The sequence below is a fragment of the Cyclopterus lumpus genome, chromosome 15 (genome assembly GCF_009769545.1).
Source record: "Cyclopterus lumpus isolate fCycLum1 chromosome 15, fCycLum1.pri, whole genome shotgun sequence".
In the NCBI taxonomy this organism is placed as follows: Eukaryota; Metazoa; Chordata; class Actinopteri; order Perciformes; family Cyclopteridae; genus Cyclopterus; species Cyclopterus lumpus.
This window is the reverse complement of record NC_046980.1, coordinates 6506562-6522232: the sequence shown is the minus strand read 5'-3', so window position 1 is coordinate 6522232 and position 15671 is coordinate 6506562. Positions and strand designations below refer to the sequence as shown.

The 15671-nt window shown below is 42.2% G+C and overlaps 1 protein-coding gene across 1 annotated transcript in view; it reads left to right on the top strand.

Moving 5' to 3' along the window:
• LOC117744203 (inactive phospholipase D5-like) overlaps positions 1 to 15671 on the top strand; it is a 41313-nt gene that overhangs the window by 14300 nt on the left and 11342 nt on the right. The window contains exon 2 of the mRNA XM_034552369.1: positions 13600 to 13736. Within this exon, the coding sequence (XP_034408260.1) occupies positions 13600 to 13736 (137 nt within the window). The remainder of the gene's footprint in view (positions 1 to 13599; positions 13737 to 15671) is intronic.

Sequence of the window (15671 nt, the reverse complement as noted above, 5' to 3'; positions counted from 1 at the left end):
TGTGTGTGTGTGTACGCTGTAAACCATCCTCTCTGTCTATACACAACAGCTGAGCCAGTGTAATTGAACATCCTGCTGATTCCACCACAAACACATGGAGTCACACACACACACACACGCACAGGCCCTGAAGTGTAGTTTGGTAGTGACGAGACCGACGGCAATAGAATACGCTCGTTGATGATGGATATGCAGAAGAAGAGAGCAGTGGCAGGAAACGCCATCGGAAGTGTGGCAGAAAAATGGCACGGGTCTGCAAAAACGTCTGCTTTTTAGTAAGACGAGAACGGCGTGGACAAAAAACACATCTTGTGCATCGCTATACGCCAACGGGAGCATATTGTAAGTGTAATATCATGATTTTATTATTGATAGGTGGGCATATCAGATCTATGTAGAAAGTATAGAAGTTGTAAAGGAGGAGGGTCGGCGTGCTGGCTTTGGGGTTGTCTGGAGGAGCTTATGTTTGCGTGTGTGCGTGTATTTGTGTGTGGTGGAGGGAATAGGGGAGGCAGACAAGTGATAATAATAAACGTAATCCGCGGAACTCAACATGAACACAATAATAAAAAAAAACTGCTCTCCAAGGAAACGAAAGCAGAATACATGAAAACGTTGGTGGAATCTTCAAACACGCTGTTGAAGGAAAATAATGAAATGGCCGAAGAAGAGAGATAAAACTGCAGATCAAACATATTTCATATTCACAAAAGGTATTCTTATTATCAAGGAGTGTGTGTGTGTGTGTGTGTGTGTGTGTGTGTGTGTAGGTGTGTGTGTGTACACTAGCTGTGCAATCAGATACAAAGCATCACAACCTATTGAAACGTTGCACTTTGCTCAAACCTCGCGATGGAAGTATAATCAAATATATAGGGGGCAGGTGCACAGGAGAATAAAAGCATCCATCTTCCACTCGACTCACCGGCTGCAACAGCCAATGGAGTACAGACTAAAAATCATAAACTTCTAATGCACCGCCAATAATTGGGAAAATATATACATTAAATGAACCATTCAAGTATCTCAAGATCCGGACAACGCAAGACACCTATCCCAATCCAAATTAGAAATAAATGATCGTCATCTTAAGGAAAAACAATTCATACATAAGATTGTTACCGACGAGCTGATGAACACTGTGAACCATTTAGCAGCTTCGGAGCCACACATTTCCCTCAGGGATTTACAGAGCTAAAAGAGAGAGAGTGCATAGAGCCGCCAAGTGGCCTGAAACGCAACTCCAAATGAAGATAATGTTGCTGCGTATGTGGCCAAAAGAAGAGCAGTTATTGCATGTTTAATAAGGTCTTTCCATAATTACAGTGTGTTAGGAAACAGGCAAAATGAAATTGTAAAATCACTCATAAGAATGAGCAAATTTATTTGCTCATTCAACGGTGGAAAGATAAGTCTTTCCACCGTTTCCCAACCCACTCCATAGTGAATTTATATATCCATATATTTATATCATTACAGTGTCAGAGCTGACAAAGACATTCTTAAGCTTCCATAATGCATGCAGCGCTGTTGTGTGTGTGTGAGTGTCTTATGCAACCATGGCGCTCCCAGCTTAAAGACTTGACCAGGCTGTCTGAATGGACCACTGGTTGATTGGGGCAGTTATCGTTGGGCTCAGTTCTCATCATGGTCAGCAGGGCTCTCGTGTTATTTTAATGCAGGGACTCTAATTGACTTATTGATTTTGAGAGCCCAGCTGGGCTCGATGGGAACAGCTGCTTTGCAAGCTGGAAGGGAGAGAGTGAGAGAGAGTAGATGGGTTCGAATGACAGCCGCTGGGATTCTGTTACAAATCGCTGTAAAAAAAAAGAAAGAAAATACGATTTATTACAGTGCTTTTTCTCATTCTCTTTGGCTCAATTCTGGAATGAGGATGTTTTGTTCCCAACTGATTTCTCATAACCACTTGCAAATGCTCATCAAAATTAAATTGATCGCCGTCATTCCCTTCACAACATTCTTCCATCGTTTGAGCCAACGCATGCAATATGATCCATTAAAAAAATCTGTCACACATACATATTATATAATATTATATTCCATAAATATCTATACGACACAGTGTCAAGCACTTTTTCACCGTGAAAATGGGCCAAAGCGATGGAGAAAAACTGTAATTATCACCATAACATGTTATTAACAACATATGATTTGAGTCTCGAGAATGAAAGAGGATCTTCAATTCCTCGCTGCATCGTTAGCTGTGGTTTAGTAAAAGAGGCACAAGGACTTCTCGTGCCAGCTGTGGTCCGATTGTAGAACACATTCATGGCGAAGTAAAGGTCACTCAGACTCAATGGATCTCTTCTGCCAAAAGAAGAAGAAGAAAAGAAACGCAGCACAAGGGCAAAGTGCCATCATTTGAGCTAGAACCCATGCATTTGTAGCTATTCTTAGCCACTTAAAAGACAGCATTCTTTGACACATGGTCCCAAATGGCATACGTTTACACTGCCCGAATCCCCACACGGCTGGTATTCTGTCTTCACAGCATTTAAAAATCAATAGAAGTCTGGTTTTCACGAGATATGACCTTAAATTCATCATCTTGTCATGTTTTGATCGCCTCTATATGAATCTCTCTCATGATTTCTCCTTCTCTGTCCAACCTGTCTGCCTTCCTGTCGCTCCCACGCACACAAACAATTGCAGCGTTTTAAGGAGTCGGCTTCGATGTCTGCGCTGACCTTTCTCCGTTTAAGTCAGTTATTGCAGGGACAGGAAAAGGAAAAGTTACTCTGTGGCGGGGGAGGAGCAGGCTGCACCTGACCGGCCTACAGAAGATGACGCATGGGTGCGGTTGCCTTTAGCAATACTTTGTATCGTCGGTCAAGTATTACTACGAAGGTGAATTACTTGACATGCATGAAGATAAATGTAAACCGTAACTAGGCCATCACTGAGTTTCTGAATCACTCATCGCGCCCGTTGTGCAACCATTAATCAGTCGTGATTGGCTCGGTCCAGTATCCAGAGGCAGAGAATGCATCAGTCAAAGTCCCTGTTGTCGTGCCCTCAGACATCAACTAACTCTCTCTCAACCAGGATATAGGATGCTGCGACCAGTGTGCAAGCTGCACACTGAAATTGGTTTTCTTTGCACAAATTACACACTATACAAGCTTGTCCCAGCCTCCCTCGTGATGCATGAGTTCAGCAGGCCTCCGAACATCGCGATGGGCTTACCGAGAGTGCCGACGAGCCCCGAGTCGGGGGGAATAGATCCAGGGATGGAGGGTGCAGGTCGAGGGATGGAATGACCAGCTCCCAGTTGAACAGGAGTTGATGAGTTTGAGTGAATCTGGGAGACATCGGCGCTGCTGGGACCGTCGAGCTCCAACTCGCTCGCGGCCCCGACTGCCTTGAGAAGAGATGGATGGCCTCGCCTTCAGTTTCAACAAGAGGAATAGATTATGTCACTCACACAGAATCAATTCAATTTAGAACAACTTATCAACAAACAAACAAACCAGAAGTCATTTGTCACATGAATTAAACGAAGGGACAGAACTATTGTATCCTGGATGATATGTAACAGTGTCAACACCAATGCATCTAATTAGAGTGCGTTTGTAGACGTGTGAGCTTCTTTTTATTTGTGGAAACCTGCAGCATATGAATCAGTGTGGCGGTATAAAAATAATATGCAGTTAATTTGGCAATAATGAATGATCACTTTTAATAAAATACCTCACTTACAGTAAATCTGCTCTAATAAATATCTTTATATTAACAAGGGACATGCCATGAGAAAGGAGTTGCTGTGGAGATCCTACAGAGAATTATCTGCCGACTCATCATTTTCCAGCTGGCAGCCCTTTCAGCTCATTGTTTAGCGGTCTAGTTCACAACTTTATTGCAATACAATAGATTGTTTTGATACCACAGGAGAATAGGGATAGCATGTTAACTAACAATTACACTTCTCCTGTTGGTTAATAACATTAAGACACTTTTTTTGTACTGAAATTCTTTATTCGTGAATAGGAAGATTAGGTATTATTTTAAATATGTGGAAATTTACAAATACATTTCCAAAGCAGAAATGTGAAGATCGGATAAAGTCAGGTTCAAAGTAGTCGGTGGTATCGGACACCTTTCAAAATGTGAGATAGTTTGTGCCATTACAGGGACGGGGGGATGCCTCTTCTCTTCAGTATTCCAGGTCGTAGCCTCCTTCCTGAGTGTGCGCCTGTCTTAAAGATGGATGGTGTTCCTGCTCTATTGATTTGCTCCAATGAAGGTGTGTGGATTCAGACTGAAAGTGAAAAAGACAAACGTTGGGATGAAGCCAGGTCATGTTTCTGTTGGCAAAAAGCTTTTTATTACACAAATCAGGGTAGAGGCGGATAAAGTGGAAAGAAGTAAATAATGTCGTAAGACTCTTAATGTGTGTTCACATTTAGCACAAGCAAATCCTATGAGGACTTTATAGAGAAAGAGTAATGACACCGTCAGCCTTTGACCATCAGAGCATCCATAGAAAATGTCCCACAGAAAAGCTTTTGCCCATAATAATAATAATCCAATTGCATGCCTTGTAAGCAGAAGGCCATCTGGACATCTTGAATGTTTTTTTTAATCACATCTGAGCTTGATGCGATGATAAATGTTTAATCAAAGTCAATTTAAGTTAATGAGTGGAAGAAAGAATTAAAGACAAGTTGTGAGCATGTAACTTCCTGGCATCTTGTTGTCACTGTGAGGTCGACAGGACCAGGCTAGCTGCTAAGCTAAGGGTCCCCTGGCTCTGGGTTCATAGTGTGCATGCTGACACAAGGGTGGCATTGATCTCCTGGTCTCATGGAAGAAAAGCGGAAGACATTTAATTATTTAAAATCATGTTGCTTGAATGGAATAGTCCATTTCCACCAATTAGTCAAAACAAATAACTCCAAGTCAAACACAACGCCAGGCTGAGTTAAGTGAAACAAAAGTTTAGAAAAGAGTTGACATTGAAGTAGAGTATAGCTGTCACTGCTCTTGAGATAACCTTTCATTGAATTAAACCAGATACATATTTATGACTACAAAGGTTTCTAGGAAGAGTTGCTGTTACAGTTATCAACACAAATGTGAGACTTGACCGAGCTGTCAAACAGACTGATTATGGAAAATCTTCAAAGACATGTAGGTCTGGGCCTCCAGCCATTACAGACCGGGAGCCAAGAATCTGGTCGTCTGTTTCTTTCTTTTTATTTGACCAGCGACGTCAAACTCAGATTATCCCTTCTCTTTAAGATTAACCAGAGATGGAAAAAGGGCCCTCAGCCAGCCAGCTTCCTCTGTAATTCAAAGTCAACTGGATTATGCTTTGTAGTTTGTCGTCTTGAACACATTTCTTACTCAAAGTTTGAACTTTGCACAGCGTGGCCAGTAGAAACCTCATGACCGTGGCAACAGATAATCTCCATCATCACAGCACACTCTCTCTCTCTCTCTGTGAAGGTGAGCCCCTCGTTATCATGAAGTCACTTCCTTATAAAGCTGCTGTGATTGTGCTTTGAGTTAGCGCAGATCTGTTTGACTGCTCATCCGTCAGGCCGGGGCACTCGGAGCCCTGCGTTCACTCAGCAGACCCGAGCAGCCAGTCAGTGGGATGAACTAAGAGCACCCGGTCTCTCTGGCGAGGCGATGTCACTTTCCATCAGGCGGGGAGCAAGCAGCTGCTCAAACGGCGACAAGCCGTGACGGCGCATTCCTTAGATAGTGAGAACCGGACACACTTTGATGCTCCTGTGTCTTTTGTCCACGGCAGTTATTCATTAAATACAAGTTTAGTTCCCCCTGTAGAGACACATGGAGTTGTGATAAAGTGTCAGAAGAAAGAAAATCTTCAACAAATCAAAAAGACAAACTGTCTCTTGTATAATGCAGAGCTATAGAGGGCAGGTGACAGCGGATGTGCGTGCTTCAGTCATGAAGCAATGTTGTCTTTTTCCAATGCAGATGTGCCCACAAAGCTCTGATGCTAATCAATAATAGCTAAGAAATTAAGAAATTCCCCCCTGGGGATGAATAAAGTATAATCTAATCTAATCTAATCCAGCTAACAGTTTCCAGACATCCTGCTAAGGTAAGCTAACCAGCTGTTGGCGTCATTTTCAGGTGAATACAGGCAACAGGCAAAGGGGTCAGACAGGCTCAGTTCAGTGATTCAGTGGAGGAGTCACACGGCAGGGTAAAACCCCAAGGAATGAGCATGAATGAGCAGGAATAGACATGACAGAGGGAGACATTGTGACAATAAAATGTACCATACCGCTACACGAGTGGTATCCACCGTCACAGTTGTATTTAGATGGAACGGATACCTATAGTGACATAGGTATAGTACCTGAGAACATTTCAAATGGCACAGATGTGAGACAGATGTTCCCAAATGGCCAATTTCTGCTTTTACAACAACCTGTGCTAGCAAAAGTAATCCTAATTTACATGTGAACTGATGCTCACACACAGAAATCTCCCAAATGGTACATTTCTTATGATAGTTGTAGTTGCAGAGATATTCGCCACTGATCGCCACTGATAGAGGACTTAATAAACTGGAACAGGAACATTTTCTGAGCATATGCTCTCGTTTTATTTGTGTTGCAAGGATAAGTGAAAACATTGAAACAAGACCAGAGACAGAAGAAGACAAAAGATGCAGGACACCGACACCGCAGGAAACACAACTTAATGACGAGCATGCCTTTATGAAATCATTACAGATGATATGAGAGATGTCAGAGGGAGACCAACCAGACAGGTTTTGAGAAATGAACCGCATTCGAAGCATTTTGCTTCAAGCTTTTAGACACACACACACACACACACACACACACACACACACACACAGACATAAAGAAACTTGCCTCCTCAGCACTCACGTGGACAGCATGTCATGACACTGTCTGATACTGCTCTCTTTCTGCCACTCATTCTGCACCACTGGTAATCAAAAGCTACGTGAATACACTACACACAGACACACGGACACACAAACACTCACAGTATGCTACTGATTCATGTATATATGTGTGTGTATATGTAAATGATAGTGTGTGCATGTGTGTGTGCGCGTGTGTGTGTGTTTCATCATCCTTTTCCTCTGAAACCTCCAGATCCCTGCTGTTGAATTGCATGATGACACCTTCAGATGAAGGACAATAAAAGTGTGTTTTGTGTGTGTGTGTGTGTGTGTGTGTGTATTGATTCATCCCGTCAGGCCCGTATCCATAATTGGGAAGCACTGGTCTGCTACTCAAGATTTATGAGCTATAATAGATCGACCTTAGCAAAAAACACAAAGTGCATATGTGATCTGTACGACCACTGGCAGAGCCCCTCGCCCCCTCGTTTCTCCAGAGCCTCCAAACAACGTTGATCAAATTTAAAATGAATCTTCTTGGCGGCCGATAAACAGTAATAAATGATTTGGGATGATTTGGGATGATTTGGGTTAATTGTGTCTGGCATTTATTTTGTGACTCGGGTTGCCAGTAGGTCTTTGTGGTTTTTTGTTTGTTTGTTTGTTTGTTTGTTTGGAAGACTACTTTTACCTTCTTTTTTTTGTTGCTTTTATTTGTGTCTCTAAGCCAGAGTCAAACCAAAGACACTGCAGCACACGGCACACAGTATGTGTCTTGTAGCTTTATTGCGTTCTGTTCTTAGAGATGCTTTTAAAAGATAAATGTCTACCGGTGTGACTCCAGAATAGTGCAAAACAATAAGTCAACAAAGAAGCTATTGTTCTCTTGACACATCTACTGCTGATGTTTTGGACAGATGAAAGGTTTGCTCCATCAAAAGACGGTTGTAGTTGTTGTGCTAGAAATATCTCACCGTCACATCATCTGTGTTTGGCTCACTATCCACAGGATTGGGCTCTTAGGGTGTTGATTGTATCCTGTATATTCACCCCAGGTGCAACACTCACATATATCGTGAGATGCTAGTCGTCCCCTCTTTAACGGTGATGTTTAAACATTAAATGTGACAGAGGGGTATTAACCAAACGGTGCACACATGAATTGTGTTAAACAATTGGACAACATTTTCAACAGATGTAATTTCTTCATCCATTTGTACGACCTTGACCCGAGTGACCGTCTCTGTCACAGCACAATGACAGGTCTGCAGCCCATTTATCACCTTCGCACCACAAAGCTCATCAACAGTTCATCAACAATGTATGAACCGTTTCCACACCTATCAACAAGGTGAAGGAAAAAAAAAAACCTTTCCTTGCAGGATGTGTGTGTTTTTTTTCTTCTTTTTTAGAGCGCTGTGCTCATCACAAATGTGATTGTACTTTGGATAGATGCAGCAAAGAGGGGGAGGTTTGCCAATACCCACTCAAACACCAGATAGTCCAGATAATAGAGAGACAAGTGATCTGCAACCAGCGGTTGGTTGTTTTTATGTTTTCTGGAGTTACTACAATGTAGTCGAGTGACTAAAGCCTTGAGTTTAAAGCAGTGAGCACACTCATTCATTAAAAAAAAAGAGAAACATCAACTTGAAAGTTTGATTATCTGAGCACCAGTTTGTTTTTTTTAGTGCCATAATATTTCCCTTTCCTTTTCTCTCTCTCTCTCTCCTCTTGTGCATGGATGGAAACTGGCTGCACAAAAACTCATCCTGTCACCATGGCGATCTTGTGTTCTGCCCGACCTCCTAGCGTCCACGAAGAAAACATCTGCAGAGCCCCGGGTGCTCGAAAGACAAATCAGACCGGGATATGTTGCTCATTGTTTGTTGGTGTGATGCAAACTTCTCTTTCCCTGCGAGCAGCGTGGCTCCTCGTTCTCACCGTGTTTTGCCAAAGAGGAAATGCTTGTGAGAGGATAATTGGACCGCTGATACTTTTCCCAGGCTGCACTGGGAAGAAAGTAATTTTGCGTCTCTGTAGGTGCACTCAAGACTTCCTTGAATGTGTTTCAAAAGCTGTGTGGGCAAATGTTTGGTGACATGGCGGCACAACAAACCGGGGCAAAAGAAGAATTGAGATCTCCACACTGTCTGTTCTCAAACTATGTCGCCTACAGCAGCTTGGACAGAGAGAGAAAAGGACCCTGAGGATATAAACACTGTGTGTGTGTGTGTGTGTGTGTGTGTGTGTGTGTGTGTGTGTGTGTGTGTGTGTGTGTGTGTGTGTGTGTGTGTGTGCGTGTGTGTGTACGCGTGTGCATGTGTGTGTGTGTGTGCCATCCATCTTGCACAGCCATTTTTAGATGGACTTTGGGGAGCTTTTTACATCAGCCATCCAGCATGCTTACTGAATCATGTTATTTATGACTCTCTCTTACTCTCTCGGCTATCTTTGCGTCTGATAGAAGACTCTAATTATATAGCACATGGTGCTGTAATTAACTGTAGCTGTAAAAAGCCAAAATGCCTCTCAAAGGCACACAAAAGAACACAAAAGTTGTTATACGTTCGCTTAGAAAAAGAAAGTTATTGATGAAACTAACTGAATGATTCAGTGCTCAGTTTACAGTGAGGAAGCAATATGGGAAGGTGAGTGTTTGACCATCAGCTATCCCAAAAATTTATTGTTAAAGGAGCAATATATCAGACATTCAGAGCATTATCATAGCAGCGGCAGATGGCGCTTTTAGCAGCGTTAGTCATGAGCCGCCAGCTCAGGTGTAGCCATGTTGGGAGCTTTTGAGAATCTCGTTTTATGCACCTTTAAAAGGTGCATTCACCCAAATTACCAAAATAAATGTGCCCCTAGTGGGATCGAGCCATGCAGACAGTTCAGCCTGGTTTTGAGATGTATGTCTCTGAGATTTCTGCCACCACCTCAATGCAAAAATAAAGACAAACTTCTATACTTTCTTTCCCTTTCCATGACTATTACATTCAAACTGAGTCTTTGTATTCTTAAACAGTTGCTGTGAGGCACACGTCATCCCGCAGCTGTAGGTGTATTGATCCTTAGCTGTGCTCCAGTGTCAGGTAACACCGTCACCTGTGAACACTTTGAGTCTGACCTCTTTATACATAACTGTCATGATGCACATGCATGTCTGATCACGTGTGAATACAGCAGCCCGTAGACACACACTGGAAATATGAGAAGCATGCAGGGCTGGAGTCTATCCTGCAGGTAGACCTGCATCTGTTACGGCTTGTACATCCGTTATATGAGTAGATGAGTGACAGATTTGATTTAACGTCCATTTGGCCTGCTGAGCACGCTTTTGTTAAGTGCCTTCAGCTCTTTGAGGTTCAGTAGAGATGAATGTTTTCTTTCTTCTTCTTTTTTTTCTTCCTTCACCTGCACTTTTCCACTTTGTGGTCAGGAGGTCATGCCTTTAACCTTCATGCTGTTGACGCCCTTCTTGCAACCGCAATGATGACACGGGAGACATCGGGAGGAAAACGAGTTGGTTGAGAACCAGAAATAGAAAACACTATTCCCATGTCAGACATCCACTCAGGCAGATGGTTGTGAGGATGAGAGTGTGAAGTTAAATGTCCCCCCAGTGTCTATTCGGTCCACTGGGGGACACTCCTTTGACTGGCTGGTAGATTCATTTAAATCCCACAATGGTCAGGAATGTCTTTAGCTACAATAAGCTCAATAAAATAACCGGGGCTTTGAGTGTGCTCAGAGGTCGATGGGGTGTGATATGAGATTTGTCTCTCAGGATAATTAGTGGAGTCTGGCTGGCGGTGCTAATGATCTACTTTGTTCAAGAATAATTAGTCGTGGCTCTTCTGGAAGGTTTCAAAGAGGATCCGGAAACATTTTTTTATCGTTTCACAAACGGTTGCTCTATTGCACAGACCTATTGTACATATTGAAAGCATGAATGAGGCTGCAATAGATCCGCCGACAGCACTGTGTCGCCGACATTCAGATAAATACGTACTGTAGTGTCACGGGCTGTCGCTAGGACAGGCTAGCCTGGGGCGGTGCAAAGAGAGAGATGAACACAGGCACGTCCGAGGGTATTTAACAAAAGTCCAGGTTTATTTCCCATCCCACCAGCAAGGTAACATCCAAAAACAACAAAGTATCAACAAAAAAGGTCCAGTTAGATAACGCAAAACATCCCGGAGGAGAAAGTGGTTAATTAACCAAACAAAAACTCAATCCTGGTGAATCCAGGCTACGAGGTCCTCTCCCTTGTTGTCCTCTTCCAGGTGCTCGTGGGTTCACCTTCCGCTCTCCTTTCTCCTTCCCAGGTGCTCTCCCTTAAGTCTCCCAGCCCTGCCTCAATCAGGTGCCTTAAGCAGCTGCAGCTGGGTGAGCGGTGAGGCAGGCTGGGAGATGTAGTTTTTGCACTGGTGGCCACTCTGTAGCACCCCTCCACTACCTGTCCCCTTGTGATGCCACAGTACATATTTACATGGTAATAATAGATAATGAAACACATTTTACATTCCTAAAATAAGAACAAGAGGTTGTGTTGTTACCTAAACAATGTAAAAGCTTATAGCTTTACACGAGTGGAATATTGACGACAGTATCAGGTAGCGATCAATACACATAACTCAATTCTTCACATGTCATGGAAGGACAAACACAAGTGCATTTAATAACAGGAATAAGTATTGATTTATATTTATTCAGGGCCCAAGTATCAACACATGCTTACACACTGACGTGACTTTGTGGGACAAATAATTAAAGAAGAGCCATGATGAAAGTATTATCTCCAAGTGGTATTATTGCTGACATTGTTGTAGTTAAACGTGGACGCCCCCCCTCCCAATATCAGCTCATACTGTAATCGATGGGGAAATTAGACTGAGATATTTATAAATGACCCGTAGTGTAAAGAGAGTCTTTCTTCCTGAACTACCGTTTAAGCTCCATATATGTGTCAGAGCAGGTATGCAAATAGGACCATCTTAAAGTATGCAGATGATTCTGTTATTGTTAGTCGGGCAATGAGACGCCGCGGTCCGGTCATCCACGACTTTGTGGAGTTGTTTGAGGAGTCCTATCTTCAATTAAAAACCATGATAAGACATGGTAATTGATTTTAGAAAACATGGCCACACACATGAAGTCATATCCATTAACGGTCAGACAGTGCAATCTTACAAATATCTTGGGACAATTATTGACCAAAAAATGAATTTTGAAGCAAACTGTGAAGCCGAGTGCAAAAAGGGTCACCGGCATTAGTTTATTTTTAAGTAACGGTCCTATTTTCACATTGACCTTATTTTATCGTGCTTTTATTGAATCCATTTTTTTTTTCTTTTTCTTTGGTGTCATAGTTTGGAAATCTATTATTTTTAAAGAACAGAAACTCTCTGCATCAATTTGTGAAATGGTCTAGCAGGCTGATTGGTGAGGATACAACGGATAACCGGCTCCATTAAGACAACCGGATCGCCTTCTGTTTTCTTTACAGCCGGTCGGTCCAACACCTGCAGACACACTGCATTTTGTTTTCCACAGTAACTTTGGTTGTTCCACCATCCGCCATGAATGCTACTGTGGATCGTCACTAAAGAGCTTTACATAGATGCCGTCCTGGTGGCAGACACAATTGCATGGTGAAAGCGTGGCTTATAAAGAACCAGTCCATACACAGATCATGTCGTCTTTACATTGTGCAATCGACATTTACTTCATAATGATAAGTTAATGCAAAAAAAGCTTGAATATTGAATACATTTTTAGGACCGTATTGTATCCAAAATTACATTTGTCTACATCACGAGAGAAGGTTACTGAAATCAATTAATTAATGATTCATACAGAACATGTGCTAAACGCTGTGAGACAAACTATTTCGTTTTTTAGTTTTCCCCTCAATCTGCTCATTAACTGCAGCATTATTAATGTTGTTATGGTTCGGCTCAAAGCACATGGTGAAGAAAGATTGTGGTCTTGGTTAAATATTCAAAAGGTCAACACTGATTCGGAAACTTGTTTATATCATCAATAAGCACAATCTTCCACAAGTGTCCCACAATTTCTGTGTGGTTCAAGAATATATTAGTGTCTTGATTGGCAAATTGTAACCGGTAAACATATTTGCTGCCAGCAATTACGTTGCCTTCAAAACGTGTTAGACAAAACAAATTAGTAGTGCTTACACGTCATTTCCAGGACACAGGGTTGGTAGTAAAAACATCTGTTCTATTCTCAGTTTGTGTAATACAGAAAATGAGATCTGTCTCCTCCCCACCAAAGAAGATGTGTCAAAAAAATCTCACAATGGGTTTATAGAAATGGAAAATAACCATAACATAGTTCACCAGCTAATAAGAACTGGTGTTGCTGTCTTTCTTCTCAGTCTCCCTCCTTGCTCTCTCCTTTCTTCCTTCCCTCTTTACTTTCGTCTCCTCATCCCTGCCTCATGTTTTTTACATGAAAGCCTGAACTTGCAAGGTCATACGTAGTAGACCTACATGTTTGTTTTAAATTCCCCTCTATATCATGTTATGGCCTGCTGAGGTGTGCATTAAATCAGGCGTTGTGTCAGCCAACGCCTGACTAATGGGAGCCAAGGTTGGGGCACTTTGGCCTTGTTTTTATAGGAGTGATGAAGAGGAGAAAACACACCTTGCAAATCAATGCGGTTCTCTCTCTCTCTCTCTCTCTCTCTCTTGCAGTCTCAGCAGAAGTGCATCGTGATCTTCGCCTTGGTGTGCTGCTTCGCCGTACTGGTGGTGCTCATTTTCTCTGCGGTGGACATTTGGGGCGAAGACGAAGACGGCATCACTGAGGAGAACTGTAGCAGGAACTGCAGGTGAGGACTGCAGAACCGCAAAACACACGATTCACTTTCAGTGGTGATTACCCTGCATTTCTTCTGTTTTCTGGCTAAACTCTGTGCTATATTTTTGTTAGTAAGTATATAAATTACTGTCAGTTTAGTTTTTTGCTGATTCCAAATGCAAAAGTGAGAAACGACTGACATGAATTCCCAAAGTGTGGATTCCGACCACTGATTGCACCATTCACAAAAGACACTGATATTGGATAAATACGTTTTGCAACTGAGCCGAACAATTCTTTTGTAAATGCGCCCCTCAGAGTTCATTCATATGAGCTACAATGTGTAGATCAAAGCAGTAAAGCTCATGTATTGCAATATATAACTCAAATCCAAATTTCCATTTAATCATTTGGCTTTCCTTGGCCTTGAACCTTAAGCTCATTCCAACAACTTCCAATGCTATGTACTGTTTTTTAGCTCCAGTTTCGAACCATATATCAATCTTAGTTGGTGGCCAGTGGGTTGGACCTGCAATCCTGCAATTTCCTTCCTATTTAAGTTTTAAGAATATGGATCCCAAGAAAATAGGCCTGAAAACCACTGCAGCATTTCTTGGTGGTCCAGAGTGATCAGCAGTCATTTTCTCTGATAGAGCAATTCCTGCTCTCTACTTCCTTTACTGGTTCCCCTCCATTAGACTCTCCCAATTTACCATTCACCAACTCCAATTACTTCCCCCTTTCTGCCTCTTTTGTTCTGTCTGTGTCCATCTCGTCTTCCCCAAATCAGCCATTTAACAACCTTTCAGAGAACTCTATCAGGCATCCCTCTCTTCCACTTAAGGCTGAAAGTGCAATCCAAACTTGAAAAGCTGAATAGGACTCCTCTCCTACTGTGAAGGACCCCGAAAAGAAGGGCAGAGAGAATGAGAGATAAATACGAGGCTGGGGAAAGGGTTGATGGGTGAAGGAAGAAAAAGAAGAGGGTATCAGGGTAGATTTGGGGTTGGAATGAGTGAAAGATTCATCAGCTGTTATTTGCAGCTCAAGATACAAATACATACATTTTTCCAGGTGTGCCCTGTTACTTATATCCCACAAGCATAATAATGATGTTTTACTGCGACATGCATCGTTGGAAAGACCTATAACGTGTGTGCAAGTGTCACATAGTTGATGATTTCGTGAAGTTTTTTCCTCAAAGCGAGTCCCAGTACAAAATGTGGTAGCGGTAGATTACTGAGACAGACACCTTCATAATGAGGTGCACTGAGGAGGCTCTCTCACTTAAATGTTGCTTGTTATTCATCAAAGGAATGCTTGTAAAGCCCTTTTTAGTCATATTCACGCATTGAAAATTATTCCCGTTGAATAACTTAAAAATGATCACTATTTCTTCTCAGCAATCTAAATACAGCAGACTGATCCTGTATGTTGCCTTGTTTTGCATCTATTACAACACAATCTTTAGGAGCCTTTTAGCAGCCCCGAAGATGTTCGGTTTGTGATGTTGTATGTCACACAAAGCTGTTTTGTATCTAATGTCCCGTTAATCTATTTTGTTCTGCTAATGCTTGCATCTCAGGGACAGGGGATTTGGCACAAGTTTCTGCTACTGTGCATCTGCATTATAAAAAAAAATGGAAATGTCTTACTGATGCAGATAGATGATGAAGATCCCTTCCTGCCTTTGTTTGGCAGTGCAATCAAACACATCATTTATTTGATTTATATTATACCCCAGCTGTGATTGCAAGAAAAATTCCTCATCAGTGCGTGATGCTTGGTTGTTGGAACCCTCTCATCTTATAAATCCATGAGTAATTGCTTGACATTAGACTCAGACGTCGGATAAGCAGGTTAGTATTGATTTACAGTTGGCTTGTGCAAGGGCAGGAACAGCAAAGAACCAGACTTACTGCATCCCAAAATGTTGTTTAGCTTTTAGCACGTCTGCAAGAAAGGC